This window comes from Crocodylus porosus, unplaced genomic scaffold (genome assembly GCF_001723895.1).
Source record: "Crocodylus porosus isolate Cpor-Errol unplaced genomic scaffold, CroPor_comp1, whole genome shotgun sequence".
NCBI classification, from domain to species: domain Eukaryota; kingdom Metazoa; phylum Chordata; order Crocodylia; family Crocodylidae; genus Crocodylus; species Crocodylus porosus.
This window is the reverse complement of record NW_017728948.1, coordinates 51,932,580-51,955,403: the sequence shown is the minus strand read 5'-3', so window position 1 is coordinate 51,955,403 and position 22,824 is coordinate 51,932,580. Positions and strand designations below refer to the sequence as shown.

The 22,824-nt window shown below is 41.7% G+C and overlaps 1 protein-coding gene and 1 long non-coding RNA gene across 6 annotated transcripts in view; one reads left to right on the top strand and one right to left on the bottom strand.

Annotated features, from left to right (window-relative positions):
• Positions 1 to 16,708, top strand: part of OCIAD2 (OCIA domain containing 2) — a 32,114-nt gene extending 15,406 nt beyond the window's left edge. The window contains exons 2-8 of one of the 5 annotated variants that reach the window (XM_019552784.1): positions 3,261 to 3,330; positions 5,511 to 5,607; positions 6,509 to 6,562; positions 10,214 to 10,261; positions 13,765 to 13,870; positions 14,389 to 14,473; positions 16,572 to 16,708. In XM_019552784.1, coding sequence (XP_019408329.1) covers positions 3,271 to 3,330; positions 5,511 to 5,607; positions 6,509 to 6,562; positions 10,214 to 10,261; positions 13,765 to 13,870; positions 14,389 to 14,431 — 408 coding nt within the window. In that variant the 5' untranslated portion in view covers positions 3,261 to 3,270 and the 3' untranslated portion in view covers positions 14,432 to 14,473; positions 16,572 to 16,708. Of the gene's footprint in view, positions 1 to 3,241; positions 3,331 to 5,510; positions 5,608 to 6,508; positions 6,563 to 10,213; positions 10,262 to 13,764; positions 13,871 to 14,388; positions 14,474 to 16,526 lie in introns of those variants that run through there. The other 4 variants (XM_019552781.1, XM_019552785.1, XM_019552783.1 and 1 more) reach the window with 4 other exon arrangements.
• LOC109322009 lies at positions 16,664 to 22,652 on the bottom strand. Its single transcript, XR_002104276.1, has 3 exons — positions 22,223 to 22,652; positions 20,589 to 22,023; positions 16,664 to 16,844 (listed from the first exon to the last, which is right to left on the bottom strand). It is a non-coding gene; the product is annotated as an uncharacterized LOC109322009 (long non-coding RNA).
• Between the last annotated feature and the right edge of the window lie 172 nt (positions 22,653 to 22,824).

Here is a 22,824-nt window from a genome sequence, read left to right as displayed (position 1 = left end):
GGGCTCGAATTACATTTGGAGTCTGAAGGGCTGCAAAATAAAATTGGGCTGCCCATCACGATGTCCTAATAAAATTGGAGACCCCCCCTAAGTTGTGATTGCCAAACCTTGGGGTGGGGGGGGCAGGCTCTCGTGTCTTACAGGGCAGCTTGGGAGAACTGAGCCACCCCATAATTTGAACCCCGTGTTCCCCTTGTTGGCACGGGCACTGACTGCAGCCACCAGGGCAGGATCTGGCACCAAAGTCCACCAGGGAAGAATTATCAAAACATTTGATCTTGCAGAAAGTCCATATCCATCCTCCATTTGTCAGTGAATAAATGGCCTGGGTTTATGAAGTCTGAAAACCAGAGAATTAAAATGCCGTAAACAACTGATCCCTCTCTGGTACCTCCTCGACACAGGGATATTTCTGTCTCTCAAATTCTTTATCAAATGAGCATTTTGGTTATATAAAAATAATAGACTAAGCAGGGAATTTGCCCCATGCTGAAACTGACTCCTTTAAACATGCTTAGCTCCAAAAAACAGCAGCAGCAGTAATATAATTAAAATATGCAAGAGAAAACAGCATGCTTTCCCAATAGATCAATTTAAGCATATTTTTACCATAATATTTTGTCTAGGATGATGGGAGTAGATATCTTTCCAAAAAAAGCAATGCCTAGTGATTTCAAAGGACTTTAATTTCCCCAGACAGAAGGTGCTATATATGCCATGTACTAAATTTAATAATTCATTTTAGTAATATGTGGGTACCCTAGACTTTTTTACCTTGTTCTTGCCAACAGGAGCTTTCAGCCTTCATCCCAACTGGTATAGTAACCAGGAAGCTATTTAAGGCCTAAACATAGCTTGGATTTTTCATGAGGTTGCAACTGAAGTGCAGCAGCTTTAGGAATATTGGCTGGGTGAGAGAGAGGGGAATAAGAGAGAATAGCTCCAGTTTATATTACTTTAAAAAAAGTCTTGCTTCCTGTTAGCTTTCCCTGACTCGGTATTAAAGGAAAAATGCATAAAGAATGTAGAACTTCAAAATGACTGTGGGGATAAAGGATGCAGGTGATATTCTACTGTAGCTTATAGCAATAATCTTTATACAACTTCCTACGCAGCTAATAAGCTGGAAAAAAATGCATTTTAAATTTTAGAGTGTTTGACTGACAAACTTCAACCCCTCCCCCCCCCCGCCTTCTCCTTCCCCAATCTGGCACGCGCTTTATGTTACCTGCTTTTTCACCATTGTCTAACAAGAGACTTACTGACAGACAAATTAAATTACTTCCAAGTTAGTCAAAATGTGACTGAAAAGAAGAGCTGTCAGATTTCCCAAACTTCCAGAGATCTTCAAAATTACATTTTGAAAGAAGCCATATTCATCAGTGCTTTTAAAACAGCACAGAGTTTGGTAAAAAGGAGCATTTAGACAAGTTACTATGACTATAGATTTGTTTTAATATGATGGTCTGAGATTTGGGGGGAAAATGGAGGTTAGATTGCTTTTGCCCTGTCATTTAAAAAAAAATTGCTGTTATTTGAACTCCTGCAGGGATCGTGAAAAATGCTGGGCTCCTCTTAAATGTTTTAATTTTGAAATTGTCCCAGAACTGGTCCCACAAAGTGTTGGAGCACTTCATTAACCAGCAATGGTGAATAAGTTTTTAAAATGTTTCCTGTTTTGCCCGTGTCTAGGAAGAAACCCTTGCCTCCTTCATCTCATTATTTTGAAAAAAGTGCTTTCCTCAACAGCAGCACTTCTTTGTATAGTAACAAATAATCTATCAGGCTACCTGACAAAATGATGCCCAAAATTCACAATTAAGGCATTTATATTTTTCTCCAGAAACAAGAAATATTAGGGGTTGTGTTCCTTTTCCTTTCACCTCTTTCCATTCTATTTAAACTCTCCCTTCCCCACAAAGAAAATTAAAGTAAAAAATTGTGGAGTTGAGCTAATACCTGCTGCTGTTGTGTTTTTACATTACTTATCTGCTACGCACTGTCAGTCTTGTCTGTTTAGACTGCAATCTCTTTTGGATAGGGAACATACTCTGCTGTATATACCCCACATTCAGGGCCTGTACTACCCAAATAAACATGATTAAAAATAAACAGCATGATTTTGAGGTGTAGACGGTTGAATTTCTAAAATATAATTTTAGAAAATATAGTATCAATCTCTCCCCTAAAATCCTCCATCAGTGGGATTATGTTGGATATTGATCTGATGTATGGCTTTGGTTCAGGAGTAGCAGGGGGAGGTAATTTCTATGGAAAAACAGGTACCGAATGACAAGGTTGAGGTTAGGGCTAGAAGAGGTGGTGGTGGCACTCTATGGAGATTCTGGACAGCAGTACTTAAAGCTGGCTTCTAAAACCTGGGGCAACTTCCTGGCCCACCCAATTTGTGCCAGTGGCCATTTTGACCCACACTGCAGTCAGGACTCAGGAAGGCTCCAGATAACTAAAGTCATATCTGTCCTTACTTCTCCACTGGTGAGTTTTCTGTGCTGTAATCAAAGGGCAGCTGGCCAGAATTTGTCCCCACCCTCAGCCATTAATTCAGACTCAAATCAAGCCAGGAAAAGGTGCCCTGGAGTCAGACAGGATTAGCATGGTTGAGACATGCCAGTTTCCGTAGCCAGTGGCATACGAGGGAGTTGTGCGGCTATCATCGCGTCCGGGCTTGGTTTGACACCCCAGCCTGTGGTACCGCAGTGTTGCCAACTCTCATGATTTTTGGCATTGTTCTTAATGTCTCCTCTTCAGGAATGTGAAAAACTTAGCTCTTTCTTTTAAGTTTTTCACATTCCTGAAGTGTAGACTTTAGGAACGACATAAAAAAATCGTAAGTTGGCAACACTGATGGGTACCACTTACATTTAGTTCACTGGAGTAGAACTCAGCATGATAGCTCAAACCTCTGCAGCCACAGCTAGATGTCTCAAGTGGTCTGTCACCATTCCCTAGCAATTCAAACTCAATATGTACCCTCTATTTCTAGAAACAGGAAAGGGGACATCCAAATACAAGTATAGTAACAGTCTCAGAGTTATCCTATTACCTGGTCATTTGTATGTTATCTAGTATAAAAACAATGTTCCTTGCAGAAGTGGGTGGTACCATCTCTTGATAAACACTGAGTACTATAACTATGTAATGCTTTTATTTTGTTTACCTTCATACCAAGAAGCAAGGGTAGAATCAACTATAAGTTTGTCTCTGCTATTGCCCAGGATTGTTATAAAAAAAAGAGGAAGATAGACAGTCATGTCTTCTGAAGCAACCCAGAATAAGGTTCAGATGTCTGCGCTACAACAAAACGAACAGGTAAGTTGTGGTTGCTTCCATTTGCTGTTTAATGATATCACTAGCCAATGACTGGGATTGTTGTGCTGTCACTAGCTGGTGAAAAGGTGAATAGCTATGTGTTAACAGATGATGTTGCAGGAATAAATGCAGGAGAGGAGGGGAATTCTACTATTCCTTTATGGAGCGTGTCCTGATCTACTTCAGGGTAGAGAGGGTAGTAGGTAGCAGGGAGCCTTCTGATTACTAGGCTGCCTTAGCCCCAGTCTGAGCCATAACTCCAGGCAGGCTGCCCTAACATATGCCATCTAGCCTTGATCCAACAGGAACCTTAGTCCAGTTATGAACTGGCAGACCATGGGTGTTCCCTGACCCATCCTTTTCTACCACCAGATCAGATTTTGAGGAGAATTTGGCAAAAGAACCTGTACACTGCTTTAGTGCAGTTGAGAGCTACCAAATACCTGGGGGAAATCAGCTCTTCCACTGTGGTTAGCTTGTACCATTCTGTCTGTGGATAGGTGACTATTTAAGAGTAATTTTGATATGGTGAAGCCATAACTGTTTGCATCCTTACCTTTTACTTGGACTCCTTTATAGACTTCATCATATTTGACTTAGCTATGGACAACACAAACTTCATTCCCCATGCTACAACCTGACTATAAAACTCAGTTTGGGATCAATTTTGTAGACCTTATTCAAGTGAAATCTCAGTAACCGTAATGCGAGCAGTAATTGAATAAGGAGCAGGGCTTCATTAAGTTAACATTTAAAATATGTAACTGTAATCAGTAAATGTATTTCAGCACTCTAATTACGTAGTTCAGATTGAGGCAGTACTTGATAGCATGGCATATCTGTACAGCCATCAAAGTTTTCCATGTGCTACATAATCTGGTCTTTAAAAAAAGGGGGGGGGGTTATATTTGCTGTTCTTGTGGCAAAGAAAACCTGGAAAACTGAAGTGTGAACTGCTCTATTTGCCTCAGCAAGATAACTCACATGCCCCAGTGGTGACCAGCATTCCCTCTAAGCTGTGCAGTGTGTATGGTCACACAGGCGCATCTGGCAGCACAGCATGAGTATGCCTGTGCAGCCACGCAGCTTAAAGGGAATGTTAGGTGATGACACTATACATGCTAACATGGTTAATTATGTCACTGATCAGTAATGAGAGGGATAAACAATCTGCTATGAATAACATTTTGGTGCCATGAATGCATGGGCTTGAGAAAATGTAACCACTTCTCACAAGGGGAAAAAAAAAAAAAAAAAAAAGCTATACCCAGCTCAGTCCTACTGAGGAGGAGCCAACTCCAAAAACCCCAGCAGATCTTAGAATGTATGAATCACATAGAATTGGGAAGATAAGCCTGGAGAGGCCGACAGAGTTTGTGATCATCCTGAAATTCCTGCACAATCTGTAGAGTGGCATATTAATTGGATAGAGTTTATTTTGTGGAAGGACCTTTGGGCCAGAACTACTTCACCTATTTGGCAAGTAAGTGGTATGTAGCTCTCTTGAGGGCCAAAACTTGTTCCATTCTGCTTGAGCCCCTGAAAAAGCATTATGTTTGCAATATGCTTTTAGACTGAGCCACAGAAAGCAGTGATTTGAGGCAGAAGACTCAATTGTTCATCAGAGATGGACCAGGGCAATCAGTGGAATAGGATCTGGCCCTAAATCAGATCCTATGATGACTTACTTGAGTCCTTGAAAATGCTAATGCACATGTTGTATGGATTCCCTTTCTTCTCTTTGCTGCTTTTTGGGATTTGTCTTCAGGCTAGGATGAAGGGAGGGTACAAAAAACATATTGATAGTTGGAATGAGATTGCACTTAGATGCCTAATTCAGTGTTGAAAAACAGCTAGAGTGTGGTTGATCAGAATAAAATAATAAGAGAAACACAACACTTTACAACCTGTGTTAAACTAACAAATGAACTGTTTCAGGAAAAAGTGGGCCGGGAGCGACATTTCTTAACTCTAAAGCCCTACGAAGAACTTCATATATTGGCACCAGGGCTATTTGATGCTGTACTTGCAGCAGAATAGAGGCAGGGTTGATTTGGTTTTTTTTCGTTATTTATAAATAACTAAACATGTTAGTAATTATGCATAATTAATCTTTAAGTTTATACTTAGTACTCTTGTAAGGTGAACAACCATATAATTTTAACCGATTGCCCTTTTAGGGTGCGTTACAGTGCCCTATCTCAAATGCTCATGGAAATAGAGATGAAATTGCAAGGATCAGTCAAGAGTGTAAGAGAGAGAGTTTTTGGTACAGAGGTAAGTGACCCAAATTCATTCTGCACTTGATTTTTTTTTTTTTTTAAGCTAAGCAGTGTTTAAAATGCTTCTGTGTGCTTTGCTAGGTAATGCTCAGGTGTGTTTTCTTGATTATTAGTCTTAGGACTTCATTTTGTTATCCTTACTTGTATTAGTTGAACCTTAGTATAAAGGTAATGGGATTATTTGCACAGTAAGGCAGTATTCAGTGTAAATCAAAATGGTAAAACAGGATCCTTAACTGTTAATCATTATTATGATTAAACTTATCACTAGCTTTGACATCTCTTATTAAACTAACTTAAAGGGTGCTCATCGTTTTCACATCCATGTCCTCAATTTTCAACTTATTCAAAAAATAACAAAGTTTCTGTTTAGTTTCAAGAATAAAAACAGATGTTATAGCCAGATTTGCACTTGGTCTGCTGGGTGGTAACCCTAATGGCTAGATTAGCTAGGGAAATATAGGAACCTAAATGCCTCTTTAGGTACTCAAGTCCAACATTTAGGCACTATTAGCATTAAACAAAATGCCTCCTTAAACTTCTGCTGCTGCTGGACAGATACACAGCCTCCTAGGCATTGAGCAGTCCAGTGCTGTCAAGACTTCTCACACACAAACCCAAACAAGATTTGCAAAGTAGGTATTCCCCTACCTGTCTTACTTGGAAGACCTGGTCTATCAAGTTTGCTTTGAACATGACTAATCTCACACTTAAAAACTGGCTGAAGTGCTATCACTCCACCTCTTCATATTAATCCAGTAGTGTCCCAGTGAAAGCACTCACCTTGGAGGGAAGGGGCTAAGAGTATGAACTACTCAGGGGTGAGACTCCTCATTCCTTCTGCTGAAGTTGTTTCTCTTTTGAATCAAATAATTTTCATGTCTGTTTTTTCCCAGCTCTTCCTTTGTCTCTAGGAAGTATCCTTGTCACCGAGAGGCTGATTTCTAAAGGTAAATGGAAAAATACATAAATACTAGAGATGGCCCAAGTCATCAAGTTCAAATCCAGAACTGATACTACATCAAAAGTTTCGCAGAACTTGCTGCTTTTCAAATTCAGTGTTCTTTTCATTCAGTGCTATTGAATTTGTGATTTGAAAATTAATTATTCCTTGCCACAACCCACTCTAAATGTTTCTTTTTAAAATTGTATCCTTCCAGCTCTATTCTAGCACTGTTAGGGTGCATCCAGACAAGCACGGACATGTTTTCCTGGGAACAAGTAGCAGTGACACACCGTGTACCACTGTTACTCATCCCCAGGGAATGCCCATGCCATGCACACTTTGACACACAGCAGGTTACCCCAAACGGGGTAGGGGAGGCTGGCAACTTTGCTGGCCTCAGTAGCCTTACCTGGGCTCCTGGGGGCCTCCTAGGGGTCCTGCTGCAGCAGGACATCTGGCTGGTAGCCAGACCATGGTTTTGGGAGGTACACATTGCTGCTACATGCATTACCCTGCTTTTTTTCAGCATGGGCTTTTTGACCCCAGGACCTCCCAGGGTCAACCCTTCTCCCCCCACCGGCCGGTGCTGCAAGGAAGCAGCACAGGGAACACCTGCACGTGTGGTGTGTAGCACTGCAGGCAGGTCTATGGCACCACAGATCGCACAAGTGCATTTATCTGGATGTGGCCTTAGAGTCTATACCCAGATAGCATCATTGTCTTCATCAGGATTGTGTATGGAGCAGGGAACTGTTATGGGCAGCCCCTAGATAGAACTGTTCAGCTTGGGTAAGAGTATCAGAGTCTGGCATGGTAGCTCCAAATTCTGGCTTCCGAAAAGCATCGGTGGGGTTTTTATAATGCCACTTATTCTTTTATTCAAAGAGGCAAAGAATACTGTATTGCCAAAATTGGAAAGCAGGGAGCTATTATAGAGATGCGTTGTGATCTACAGGATGAGAAAGCAGAGTATCATGTTCCATTTCTATAGCAGCTGAGTCCAGCTAGACTTTGAATACCTCTTAAAGAGGTACAGATTCTTTTCTGTAGGTCTAACTCCTTAGTAGGGGGAAAATGGGGCTTGACAGTAGTACTCTACTCAAAGTCTACCCCTTTTTCCATGGCAGCTGGATGTTAATGATCACTCGGGAGTGAAATAACAGAGGCTGTCTATTATGTCTTTGCTTAGTTAAAATGATGGGCCAGTTCAAGGACAAATGCTGAACCTCTTACCAAATATCAGATGAAGAGGCATTACATCATTGAATCCTGAAAAAGGAAATTGCTTTCCTTAAAGTTTAGTCCTTGGCCTTGTACGGTTACACAGCCACACCGTTGCAACTTCTACAGCTCAGTGGCTTTAGAAACAGCTGAGGCTTTTGTGTTGAGTCATCCCCCCCCTCTACATTGTGAATCCATGAAGTGGCAAATCTACCATACACTTCTCCATCTTGCCTCTGCCACCAAACTTGTCTGTGTGGAACTTTACTGCTTAGCTTGGCCCCACAGAACTCTCAGACACAATGTGTTTCCTTTATGCTTAGGGCTTTCTATTACCCTTGAAGGAGAGTTATCATTTGGCCTTCAGAGCCATTGTTGCACTCACTCTGCAGACTCAGCCAGGCACTGGTTCATTCTCATAGTAGCTTTTAAAGCATATGAGCTACCAGTGTGTTTTTTTTGTTTGTTTGTTTTTTGTTTTTTAAAGGGGTGCAGCAATAGAGATTTTGGGAGCCAGTACCAATACCTGATATTTAAGGAGGCATACCAGCCAATACTAATCCAATTTTTGGTAGTTTCCTACAGCTGGTAAGTCCATGTGGTGAAAGGGGTAGAGGGAAGGGGCAGTGAGCAAAAGCTCTAAGCAGTGATAGAGGGGGCAAGGGCATGCATTGTCCCACTGGAGTTTGGAGACTGCGGGACAGAGCCGCAGTTCATGCCCCTGCCAAGGCTTGTGCCCTAGGAGGGCATGGGGGTGGGGGGGAGGGGGGGGTAAGTCCACAGATCTGCGCAGGGCAGAATGGAGCTGGAGCTGTGCAGGGCTCTACTTACCAGGGACTGGGCTTGGAGCAAGCGCTGGTGGCACTGGGAGGGGGCTGTAGCTACCCCAAATTTCACCACAGCTCCGCTCCTAGTGCTGCTACTGCCAGCCGCTCGGTGCAGCCCCGGCTCAATCCCCCATCTCCATCCATGCTCTGAGAAGAGCTGGGGTGGCTGTTGGTGATGGCGCTGGGAGTGGAGCTGCAGTGAAATTTGGGGTGGCTGCAGCCCCCTTCCAGTGCTGCTGGTGCCCACTCCAAGCCCATCCCCCAGCAAGAGTCCAATCCAGTTCCAGCCTATAGCTGCAACACCTTCCCTGCCCCATGCAGATCCAGGGGCACAGGACCCCCATGCCCTCCCAGGGAACAAGCAGTGGCAGGAGGTCCCCGCACCCCACCAAATGAGCTGCGTCTTCATCCCATACCTGCCCCTGCTGCCCCTCACCGCAGGAGGCATTAATCTGCCCCCTCCCCGCATGCTCCGTCCCTCCTCCCTCCCCTTCCACCACATGGTGTTACCAACTAGAGGCAACTCTAAGCTGCTGACTCTGCTCCTCACTGCCCGAGTGCTGTGGCTGGATGCAGCATGGGCATTTATTGGCCCCATTGGGCCAGTTTTCAATACAGCCAATTTTCTTTATATCCATACCAATCCAACATCAGACCAATGTATCGGTGCACCTCAAACTTTCATTAAAAAAAATTTAAAGTACTGCCAGTAAAAGTTTCCAGGAAAGACTGGTTCATTCTTCCCCCCCACCAGAATTGGCTGCAGTTTGCCATGACAGTCACATCATGCGGTTGTGACCATATGGTTATGACCACTCATGCTTATTATGGAGTGTCATTGACAGGTCCTGCAGAAAGAAGATCTACTTCTTGGCTTTTAACCTGCTGTCTGCAACTTGAGAGCTCTGAAGCAAAGGCAGGATATAAATGGAAAGACTAGAGGGAGAGATAGGTATTTGGAGGATTGAGGGGAAAATTCCTGATGCTGCATTTGATTTGTTGCCTGAAGGCAAGTCAACCTGGGGAGGTAAAGGTGTGTCATGACATCCTCCTACAAAACTGAGATGAGAAATAAGCCATTATTGTCACATGACTTGAGGAGGGGGATTTTGTGGGAATCTTTCCATTTTCTTTTCTGTGCATGAACTCCGGCTTAGCCTCTCAAAAGTCAGAATGTCATAGTGACATTTTTCCTCCAATGGAAGAGGGTAAACATGGTTTTTCCTCTTGACAGTTAACACTAGTCTGATCACTGGCCAAAGCAGGTCAATGAAGAACATTGGCAGGCCTTCTTATTGTTAGCACCCAGATCCAGCTGCTTTAGGGAAATTGAAAGAGATGTGGATTCCAGCTCCCTATATTGTGGAATAAGGCATTTTCCCTCCTGACACTTGTGAGCCATCACACTAGTAGCCTTATTGTGAATTACCAGAATGCTTTGTGAAGGGTAATTTAGGTTATTCTGTTTTCAAGTATTATATAGTCTTTTCTCTTAGAAGAGAGAGGCTTGCTAGAAAAAAAACAAAAAACAAAACATTTTCTGTTATTCAATGGTGGCAACTTTCTGAAGTGGGAAGTATATTCTTAACTATTACATTTTGTTGTAGGTGTTTTCACTTCAAGCCCAAGATTTGGATCATTACCTAAGATTGCACGTAAGTTAAAGATCAATTTAAAAAAAGGACAGAGCAATTGCAGTAAGCTAGTTTACAATGGAATAGTAATTCCTCAAACCTCTACTATCCAGACTTCTCTTGTGAACCATCAGGGTACATCCCTGTTCTCTTAAATCTTAGGATACCAGACTCATTACTTGCACATATGAAGCATTACCAGAGCAGTTCAGGTAACAGGAATTCTACTGTGGTTGCAAACTGATTTAGTAAGTAAAGTTTGTTTAAAGGTAGACTTTTTCAGTAAGTCCTTGGACAAACATTCACTAGGAGCAGTTACAGAAGAGAGCTGCTGCTCAGGAGTATATAGCAGCCGTTACATTTGCACTACTGCAAACATTTACTGATACAAGTGAGCTAAATAGTTAACCCTGGATGAAGCAGGGTTAAAGTTGAAGCAGTTGCCACATTTGTATCATAGCAGTTCAGAGTAGTAGCTCCCCCTTTCCTCCTTGAAACTGTTCTAAGTGAACAGTCATCCCTGCCCTAAGTATGTATTATCAGTTGACCAATCTGTGCTATAGTATAACCACCCCTGCCTTTGTTCTTCAGGTAGCAGCCTTGATGATCTGCTTGTCTGCTATTATCTCCCAAGCTATCCCCAACCTTTGGGGAAAACTCCCAGCCAAAAATCTAGAAAGCCAGGGCCTACTTCTAAATTTTACTTCACCATAACGCATATAAATGTCCCCCCCCATCATCTGATGGTGGCTAGGCAGCTGATTGTTGCTGTGGATTACTTCCCAGCTGGGCCCAAAGCTAGCCCATATCAAAGCATTCTACTATTTTTATAGTCACACCATTTTGCTTGTTTTAGCCATTTGTTATACCTAGTCTTTTATATTTTAAATGTTATGGGGCCTGGGCTGTTATTTATGACATGGCAATTCAGCAGCAAGGCCTCAACAGGATCATAAGATTACTTAAAGATCTTAAATCGCACTGGGGCCTCATTTAGGTACTGCTGCAGTATTATCAATAAAATAATAGCAGTGCAAACTCAAGTTATTTATTGCAAATATGCAATTCAGGACCATTTTTGGATTCTACTGCACTAAATGTATGCAACAGCCTGGCTAATTAAACAGTCATCATTTTTTCCTCTTCCCAGAAGAGAAGTAGATTTCATTAGTGGTTCAGTGGGGAACTGAAACAGGTGGGCCTTCTCAGGGCTGACTTACTTGTGGCCCACCTACCTGTTCTTGGGCTAACTGCTGGCCTTGCCTTGATGATAATTAGTTAGTTGTTAATTAAAGCAGGAGGCTGCCCATTTCTTGCCCAGATGCCAGGGGCATTATCTGCAGCTCTGTACCTCCTCTATACCACAGCCCATGCCTCACAGGTGGTATCCTCTGTTCTTACAGTCACCACCCTCCTCTGGGCCTCAGAATCTTACTGTTTGAACCCCACCTGGATCCCTCCATTCAGGCAGCCTATTCCACCTTCATCCTAGGCTACATAGCTCCTTGAGCTGCTTCCCCCTTACAGGTGTGGTCCCCCCAGGACCTTGGGCTATACAGGCCCTGGCCTCACCTCCAGGCTAGCCAGAACCTCAGGCCCTCAGCTCTGGGCATTCCTCAAGATGGGCCCATGGCCTTTCAACCCTTCCAGTCCTGGCCCCAGCACTGGCCAGTCAGGGGATGTCTCTCTCACTGGGGTCCACCTTCCAGACTGTACAAGGGGGTAACCCATCCAGTTGAAAGGCAGGTTGGGGCACCTTAACCCCAGCTCCCACATCAGGGTGGTAACTGGCCTGGCATTTCCTGGGGGCTCCCATCCACTGAGAGCCCCACCAGGCTACCCACTCCTGGCAGGGTGCAGTTTTAGGTCATGCCCAGGACCAGGAGCCTCCTGACCATCCCCTATAGCTCCTTCCTTACCTCCAGAGTATTCTATGAAGTCTCACAGCTAAATGATGTTGCTACACCTCCAGCCAGCAACAACATGCTCTGTTTATATGAGCAGCCAGAGCTTTAAAATGGCTGCTGTAGTTAAGTGCCTGCTGGCTGCTTTGCCCCAGGTCTTAAAGTGGCAGGCACAAAGAGTGCCCTGCCACAGGAGCCTTCACTGTGTTACTAGAAGGAGCATTTCTTTTTGGAGGAGAATTTAAGTAGTGCCCATTATAGGACAGCCATGGTGAAGCCCCAGCGATGGAAAAAAGTTATAGGGGATGAAAGGGTAGTAGGGGTGCACCAATAGAGCTTTTTGGAGCTGAAACTGATAGCTGATTTTTAAGGTGGCATATCGGCAGATACCAGTCCAATTTTTGATATGCAGCCCGGCAGCTTGAAGAGCAGTGTCTGGCTAGTAAGTCTGTTGTTGTGGGAAGGGGTGGGGAAAGGGAAGAAAGGGGCATAAGGGACAGATTGAGGCCCCTGAGGTGAGGGAGTGGGGCTGGGGTAGGGTGGGGAGGGGGGGCAGCTCCTGCCTTACATGCACCCTGGGAGGGTATGAGGGGCGTATGCCCTGGATGTGCATGGGGCAGGGTTGCGCCAGGCTATATCGGGGTAGGCTGGGCCAGGCTGCACTTGGGGCAGGCAGCAGTGGCGTTGGGAAGAGTCTACAGCGGGGTGCCGCAGCTATCCTAAAATTTGTTGCAATGCTGCCCACCCTGAGCACAGCCAGGCCCAGCCTCCACTGGGAGGAGCCCGTCACAGCTCCAGCACAGTGGCAATCCGCCCCACCCAGTAGCAGATCTGGGTGCACATGTCCCCCGTGCCCTCCCAGGGTGTGTGCAGAGCTGGAGCCATTGCCTCTCCCCCCAAATGAGCCGTGGCTCTGTTCCATGCCCTGTGCCACCCTACCCCATCCCCACTCCCTCCCTCACTACGGGGGACCTTGATCTGCCCCATGCCCCTCCCCTTCCACCACAACATTCTTACTAGCTGGACACAGCTCTCCAAACTGCTGGACTGTGCTTCTCATTGCCTACATGCTGCGCTGCAGCTGTGCACATCCATGGGGCATTTATTGGCCGAATTATGAGCCACGTCAGGCAAAAAAAGCTGATTTCCAATACAGTCAATTTTCTTTATGTTGGTGCTGATCCAATATCGGACAAATGTATTATGCATCTCTAAAGGGTAGTCATTAAAAAAACACCATGGTGCATTCTGAAAGCACAGGAGCGGTTACTGCTAACATCTTGGTCAAATATCACTTGGAGTTCTTCTTGGAGTCTGCTTTTATATAAATCATCCCTGTAATTTTAGTCAAATAGGGTTCAGTTTTTCACATGTGAACTGCTGCATTGTTTATATCCTGAACAATGCTGTTATGTTTCATCAATGAGATGGTTGTAGTAGGTGAAAAGAATCCTATTACAGCATGAGCTTTGTATATGTTTATAAAATGTTTTGGAAAACAGCATGCGACAGAGGTAGTTTATTTTTTAAAAAGTCCTGGGATTAAGATGTAGGTTTCTTGAGCTGGACTCTTGAGTTAAGACTCTTATACTAACTACATTGTGTGATGTATTTTTACAGTTGCTGGTGTCTTAGGTTTTGCCATTGGAACAATGTCATACATAGGCGTGTGCCAGAAAAAGTTTCAAAGCATAAATGCTACACCGCTTCGTCCAGAAGATAAAAGGTTTGTTCTGACTACATAATGAATATTTATTCTTAGATGCAAACATAGTTGTTGAAAACAGAATGAAAAAAGAAAGGTGGCTACCACATGAATTTAAGTTCTCACATCCTTTCCCAAGGTATATACATCATGCTTATGTTGTTAAAAAGATACAAATTAAATGCAATTCATGCTTAACCAACCTGATTTCCATCTATTACAAAGGTAGTGGGATAGGGAGAGCGCAGTGGATGTAATATACCTCAGCTTTATCAAGGCTTTTGACACTCCCACAACATTCTCATTAATAAGCTAAGGCAGCAGTTCTCAACCTTTTTGAGACTTGAGGCACCCCTTGGAAAATGCTAGTTCTTAGTTTTCACTTGATTCTTGACTACGGCAAAATCATAGAGCAATTATTTTGTTACAAAGTACTGTGAAAGACCACAACAGGTCAAACTAGTTTTGACACTATGGATTCCTATTTGAAATCTCGAGTTTTATTTTCCAAATGTTCAGTTTTTCTGTCTGATTTTTAGGCATGGTAGTCATACCTGCAAGGAGTGTGAACCAAAATCCTGATCTAATGAAAGGGAACACAAAAGGCCCACACCTGAATCGCAGGTACACACACTTGAACTTGTATGAAGTTTTGATTTCCTTCTTTATTCTGAAGAGTTCTCATTTAAAACACTTAGCACTGCACAATATAAATTCCACAGAGATGAAACAACCTGAGAATGAGCAGAAGAAATGCTTTTTTTTAATACCTCTAAATAAATTTGTTTCTGTTTAACAATAGTCATTTTTAATCTCTATTTATGAGGAATTCTTAATTTAGATGCAAATTCTCAGGAAACAACACTATTTATTTTTAACCTAACTGGAAGTCATTTTCATATTTTGCCTACTGTATATTCGAAATAAACTAATGTAACCCTACTGGTTTGAATACTATTTCTGTGTCTTGTTTTTGACTTGAACATTCACAGATTGCTCTGTTTGGATATATTAAAATACAGCTGAAATATTGTGCTTTGAAAGTGTGGACAGTAAATAATCTTTACATTTGAATCTAATACCTTAGTCTAGCTCAAACAGAAATGAAGGATTTGGTAAAGACCTTACTCCGTAAGATTATTTGGCTAGCCTTTCATAGGAAACCTAGCTAGATGGTCCATAATTATTGCTTTTGAACATAGGACGCCATGAATTATTATCCTAGCAGATCCTATTCATTGACCCTAGTCAATTAAGATGGACTTGTGAAAGTATATTAACTATTAAATATTTTGAGAGAGTATTTTGCTTTTGTAGAAACCATTATAAAAATCATTACTTCATTAGAGTATCCTATCTCCATTAATAATCTGGAGGAATTCTTTCGCTTGCATCTGAACATGCACTTTCTAAAGCAGCTGAAGGAGTTAGCCAGACAATAAGTAGACAGCAAAGCTTCATCTGAACCCATGCTCTGCTTATCACGCCGAAGTCTGCAGTAATACTCAGCTAAGGGAGAATTCTTGAAATACTTAAATGACTAAAGGTCAGTGGGATTTACAGTGCTAAATCATTTATATGAGTATTTCTAAAGAACCCAAGCATGCTTGATTAAAGATTGCCATTGTTACAGCCATATAAAAAGGTGTTGTTGCATAAGAATTTAAGTCCTCTGCTCACTTGACATAGTCTTAAGTTTGAACTTTAGGACAGTGTTTCTCAACCTTTTAAGTAGCAAGTACCACCTAACTTCTGAAAATTTCAATAAGTACCACAACACTCAATTTTCAAAGGGATTTTATATTTATAGACTAATGTGTGCCATATGTTGGAAGAAGAGCTGTGTATATAATAGGCCATGATATGACAGATGTCTGAGCTGGTGTGGGTAGGGTTGCAACCTTTTACACCCGGGCTGCACAACTCATGTATGTACCTGGGCTAGAGGTGATGTCGGCCAAAGCTAGGAGGGCTGAACCAAATCATTACTGGAGAATTTAAAGCGCTGGACAATGCATGGTGCACCAATGTTTTTGCCATAGTTTTGAGAGGAGAAAGGGGTGAGAGAGAGAGGAAAAGAGGGTGAGAGAGTGTTGGGGTACCCGCACACCCCCTGCCTATGCCTCGTACTACAGGTTGAGAAACTATGCTTTAGGAGATGGCCCTTGTGTTTAGATCTCTCTCAGGCTTGACAGAGGAATTTTGAGCTGAGATTATTTGATTATAGAGGTATTGGTTACCTTCAAAATATGTTCTGTGTGTACCCAGAGCCAGGTGTGATGAGTAGGTTTTTCAGTTAGGAAAAATAAATGTAAGGGTTGGGTTATATTTCATAAAATTAAAAATATTATTATGATTAATTACTTAACTATTTAACTGGACTACAGGAAGTTTTCTATGATTTGCACGCTACTCTTTTCCCTCCTAAAACATAGTGAGTCAGGGGCATCACAGACAATAAATACTACTTTTCACTACTTCTCATAACTAAGAGAGTCTTGCTCACGCTCTTTGGAATGTCAGGGTAAAATGATGGTCCTGCAGGCAAATTACAGGACCAGACTCTTATCTTAGAGAATCCTGCAGAGCTCCCACAGAAGTTACCAGGGAGCTACATGAGTACATCCAAGAAGTCTGCTCTCAGCATAAGGCTTTTTATAAAATGTGTATTTTTCAGATATAATTTCTTTAAAAGTACTTCATCTTAGCATCTCTGTTGCAGAAGTAATGAAGATGACAAAATACTGCAGAACCAGTCGTTTTCTGAAACAGCTTATTTTGGACAGGTGAAATGAAGCTTCCCATCGCCTGTTAAGCAGTTCACCTTGAGGCTTGATTTAATAAATTCTTGCTTATAACCCATTTCAAGTAATGCAGTTTTTATGCAATAGGATATTTCTTTCTTACATTCAGTGTAGCTAGTTCCTCAGATTTTGCAGTTCTTGCAGTTTAAGTCAGTTGTAAGCAACAGGTTGCAGTTCGTCACATTTGCCTCCTGCATCAAAAAACAGAAAAGTGGGAACATTTAAATTATTTTGCAGTGCCAAGACGCATACTCTGTTCAGATCCAGCCCAGAGCATGCGGTGTATTTGGCACCCCTGCTTTAGACAATATACTTCCATACAAACACTATGTCATTAAACTAGCACAAAAATCAAGGCAGACACTCTCTCTGAAACAAACTTACAAGGTCTGCTTGGGCAGTTGGTGGGTAAGCACTGCATAATTTGAACCCTACTGTCTGCTATTCAACTGTTGAATTCTGTGTTAATCAGTATGGTATAAACTCTGACTGAGCTTACTCATACAATGAAAGCCAACACTGACCTATTGATGCTAACAAGACTGGAGTGATTATTGGTCTTAGCTAACATCCCTTCATCTAATATCCAGAATCATAATGCGGTGAACAACCCACAGTTAAGCAAATAGCATGCTTCCCACTTCAGTTGCACATGGGATCTACCCTTACACCAGCTGCATGACACAAGTCCTGAGCGGACAGTGCTCTCTGGTCACCATCCAGCTGACAGCATCACCAGGTCACTGTGACAGGAATTGGGGGCTATTTCTGCCACTACGAGAGCTCCCACACAGCTGTTCATTCAGCATGACAGTAATCTGGCTCTGGGTTCCCAAGGCACCTTTTGGAACCAGTTTAACATGCTTAGGTGTGATGTGGTTTGCTATGCCATGACTACTCATATCCAGGGCAGCTATCCCCTCCCTATCTGTGTAGATATCTTTGAGCTACATCCCTCCAGAGTAACTCCAACTGACATAGTCAAGAATCTATATTGGGCTTTTAGGGGTCACTAGATACACTTAAAATAGGTGTATTCTTGTGTTTTACTGTCTGAGAATCAGGGATCAGGCTGTAGACCTGCCTCCTGTTTCTTTTCTAACCTGGGTGATGATAATTAAGGAAATGGTAATTGTATCATTAATTCTGTCAGCTTGCAAAAGAGGTTCTGATCATAGACTGACTCATTTTGTGCCTTAAGGTCAAATGGTCTCAAGTTTTTGGTAACATGACTGATTGGTGCAAAACCATTGAACTGCAATATGTATGTTTAATAGATTCACAGATGGTAGGGTAGGAAGGGACCTCAACAGGTCATTGAATCCGACCCCCTGCCTAGGCAGGAAAGAGTCAGACGACGCCAGCCAGATGCCTATCCATCCTTCTCTTAAAGACCACCTCCCTTGGAAGTCCATTCCAAACTTTTGCCACCCTTACCGTTAAGAAGTTTTTCCTGATATCTAGCCTAAATCTACTCTCTGTCAGTTTGTGACCATTGTTCCTTGTTACCCAAAGAGGCACCCTGGTGAACAGAGCATCCCGTGTCCCCCTAATGAATTTATAGGCAGCCACAAGATCACCTCTCAGCCTTCTCTTGCGGAGGCTGAAGAGGTCCAGGTCCCTCAATCTCTTCTCATAGGGCTTGTCCTGTAAGCCCCTAACGATATGAGTGGCCCTCCTCTGGACCCTCTCTCAAGTCTATCAATATCCTTCTTGAAGTATAGTGCCCAAAACTGGACACAGTACTCCAACTGCAGTCTGACCAATGCCACAGAGAGGGGAAGTATCACCTCCTTGGTTCTATTTGTCATGGATCTGCTGATGCATGATAAAGTGCAGTTAGCTTTGCTGATGATGTTTTAAACTTATCTTTGCTTGTTTTGGCCACACACAATTGCTATAATAGAGTTCTTCATATGCCAAGGTTATTTATTAAAGGAAAAACCCCTCTCCTCAATAAAAGCAGCATTATAAATTCACTTGATTAACCAGCTATTTTCTTTCTTTGTTCTTTTTTTCTGATTTAGTGTAAGCAGTCACATGGCTATCAAAAATGATCATTCTTGAAGTAGTATATCAGCACTGAGTTTGTGGTACATAAGAGAAAAAATGATGAAAAGCTAAGTAGTACCTTTATGCAGGAGACTTTATTCTTAAAAGGTTTTTAAAGTGTTAGACTACAATAATGTTGCTGTAAATTCCATGAAATGTAAAAACCTTTTAAGTAGCAGCCTCCAGACACTGATCTCTGAGTTGCTAGTAATGAGCCTATATTTTCTGGCAAAAGTTATTTAAGATTGTTAAAAAGCAGTTCCCCTTATTCCTATCACCAATAAATTGTTTCAAGTAAAGCGCATAATTGGGGAACAACCATTTAAAATTAGATAGTAAATAATGTTGAAATACTTGTTTAATATTTTAAATAAACTAAAACAGATTAATGGACTGAATATCTCAAATTGTAGTAAGTACAAGGGACATTCAGCACTTTCATGTGCTATTTATTTGCGGGCAATTCTGGGGAATTAAAACTACCAACTCCCATGATATTGTTAGTCATAGCTGTCAAGGACTTGCCCAGCAACATACATGTGGTTCATGGAATTAAGTCAGATAAATAACATCCAGAGCATCTATATAAAGTGTGGAACACTGTGTTGGAAAGCAGATACTTAGAAGGTTAAATATACATTACATTTTACAACCCAGTGAAGACCAGTCAGTTCTGTCTCCATTACTTGGTTATAGGGTAAAAGTTAAGAGCAATGGGAAAGCCAACAAGCCCTTACCGTGGCATAGATGATCTCGGTTAAGAGCCCAGGATCTCAATAAAATATCCAGGAACTCACAGGTTGGCATGAACTGATGACAGGAGCCAAAAAATATTCACCAGCTGGATGGCCAGAACTCAGCAGATGAATAAATGAAAGAAGGTGAATTAAGTATTTGAAATGCTAAGTTGCCTAAGTGCGAGTCAAGTAAAGATGCTAAAGAGGCTTTGACCACTTTCACCCTTTATGGGTAATCTATAAAAGAGGTCTGAGACAAACAACTGACTCTCTCCCAGTCGTATTCCTTTTAGCATGGGAGGAAATCCACAAGAGAATTGAGCCTATGAAACATCAAGTATTATTGCATGGTACCAAGACACCCAATTCCCTGCACTAACAATGGGGACACATCTCCCCTTTGCTGGAAGAGCCTGCAGAGAGGTTAGAACAGCGAACAGGTAGAATTTTCTCTTCAGAATATGTCTTATCCTTTACAGAGATTAAAAGGTGAATTGTACCCTTGTAGTCTGGTGATTAAGGGTACAAGACCAGTTGACAGTAGCAGCATGAAAATAGAAATGCATGTCTTTTCTGTAACTGAAAAAAATCAAAAGAAAAATAGCTTTTTTCCATAATATAGCAGAGTTCACATGGCAAGATAAACTTCTGTGTTTTATGTAATCATGTAAGTAAGGGTTAGAAGATGAGAGATGGGCATCAATAAATTGTCTGTTATAGGAACCTCTCTAGAAACTATTTAAAAAGCCCCTGGTTTCACTGGAGTTAAAAATGTATACAATTACTGGGATCTAGTAGTAGAAGAATTTTGGGCCCAGAAAAAAACACCTTCCTGTTGAAATCCTGACTGACAAGTTTGACTTTGGTCAATCCAATTGATCACCAATTTTCATGTAAAACTAGAATATGAAAATAGAAAAGGCAGGAGCTTAGTAGGAACCACAGAATGCAGCTATTGTTTATGCATTTAAACAGCAAATAAAAAACCCTTGGCTTCTGCACCATCTAATTCAGGTATATGAACTTTGTCTGATTCTGCAAGTACCCAAGAATCTTTAACAACTGGCCTGTAAATAAAGTAATTTTTCTGGAATATTTTCTGAGAAAAAGGTCAGTTTTAAATGTCAATGCAACTGGAAAGCTTACTTGATCACCCCAGGCACCTACAAAGTGGCCCAACTTCTGCCAGCAGGAGCTGTGGTTGTTGGAAAGAAAATATCAGGCCATTTTTATCAGTAGCTAGCTATAAACGTTTCAGTGATAACATTTTGGTCCAAGCCCATAATATCAGTCTGAGCTTTCATTTGAACTCTAGCTTCACATTGTGTGCTGGCATGACAAACTTCCACAAACATAACCAGGTGAGAAATCTTGAAATGCCACCAACTTCTGGAAAACGTAGAATTAAATATCTTGCAAAATTAGTGATAATCATGTCTAATGGAACACAATTCAAAATTACTAATAGAAACTTCGAAAACCCTTTTCAGACTGAAGTCATGACATCCTGGTGTTCCTCAAAAAAATGGGAAAACACATCTTGGGGCATGAGGGAGATTGTCTTTTGTTGGCTTTCCCTATCAGAAATAGTTTTTATTAATGTATTCCCCCGAGTGAACTTGAGATCTTCAGTTAAAAAAAGGTCAATAGTATGGAAATGAGCACATCATATTAGATAATATGTTAGATACGTTCCCCTGAGCCCCCAGCAGCAATGTTAATTAGATTAAGCAGCTTGAAACTTCAGATCTTTCCAAATAACAAATAGCTGGAATGCCTTGTCTTGGATGCATATTTCAGCAATATGCTTCATTAGCTTTAGCTATATACTTTGATCTCAGTGGCTAAATCAATACAAGCCCTCATGTAGCAAATACTATATGCTGAATTGTTATATGTATAGATTTCAAAATACAGATCAGAAACTTTATCTTGCAGGAGATGCTTGTCATTAAACCACTTCCCTTGCACATACTAGTTCCATGAATCAAGTCGATCATAAGAATCTCAACAGCTGTCTTGGTTCCGTGCCACATACAGATGTGCCCATCTAGCCAGGAGCAGCAAAACCTGCAGCTGAAAAGTTGGCAGCTCTAGTTTAAGAGCTGCCAAACAGCTTGCTTTCAAAGAACTGTGGCTGATTTCTCTTGCTTGCCTTTCTGTAATATAAGCTTGCATGGCAGGACTGCTGCCTGAAATCTTTTAAGGGCTCCCCACTTTGCGCTTCTTGTACTCCTGGCTTGCTTACATAATACATAGTAGTCTACAGGTTTGGTTGACAGCTTGAGGAATGTTTTAATATGCAGAAGTTAGGAAGGCCCAGAGAGAGGAATGAATACACATCAAGCTTCATAAAATCTAGGGCAGGGCCTAAGTTCCATGTTTGGTGTATCAAACATCAGCAGTATAAACTGACTACATAGCACCACATTTATTGCGTCAAAAGGACTCTCATATACATATTTTAGGCATTTAGGCAAGAAGGACTCTTCATACCTGATCTATTAACAAATGGAATACACTGCTATTCAAATATCAATAGCAAACAAATAATCCAGATAAATGTGCCTGTGTTAACTGGCTTCTTTACTTTTCATTTCATCCAGGAAGAGTGCACACCAACTGCTAAAACTTCCTTAGCCTGACAAAGGGTTATAAACCCAAAAGCTAGCTTAATAATTGTTTTCTGACTATTTAAGTTGGTCTAATAAAAGATATCAGATTCACGCAAAGAACCTTGTCTGCCTATGTCCTTAGACCAACACGGCTACAACCTACACTACTATAAACTACCTCATTTTTATGAAATGCTAGTTATCCAGTAACACTAACGTTACCTTTTGCATGTTCTGCATTACAAATTCATTCAATTAGTGCATTTTTATGGAAAATATGCTATGTTATCTAAATTGGGTTAGGCTTCGAAGCACAGAAGAGTAGAGCTGGAAGAAAGCCCACGAGGACATCTAATCTAGCTACCTGCTCAAGGCAGGATCATCCCCAACTAAATCATCCCAGTCAAGTGTCCATCTAACCACCCCTTAAAAATAGTCAGGGATGAAAAATTCTACCACTCCTCCAGACACTTCCTCCCTATGCTTGACCATCTTCCTAGTCAGAAAGTTTCTCCCACTTAAATTGCTTCTACTGCAGTTCAAGGCCATTGCTCCTAGTCTTGTTCTTGACAGTCACAGAGAAAAGTCCATCCTCCCAATAGCTACCCTTCAGATATCTGAAGGCTGGATCTGGAATAAAATTGGGGGAATTTGAAGAATCTAACACAGAATAGTTTTCTACTTTTCCATAACTGATTTTTAGCTCCATCTAGAGGTATCTGTTCAAAAAGCACTAAAACTACACATCCCATTAAACAGTTGAGAAC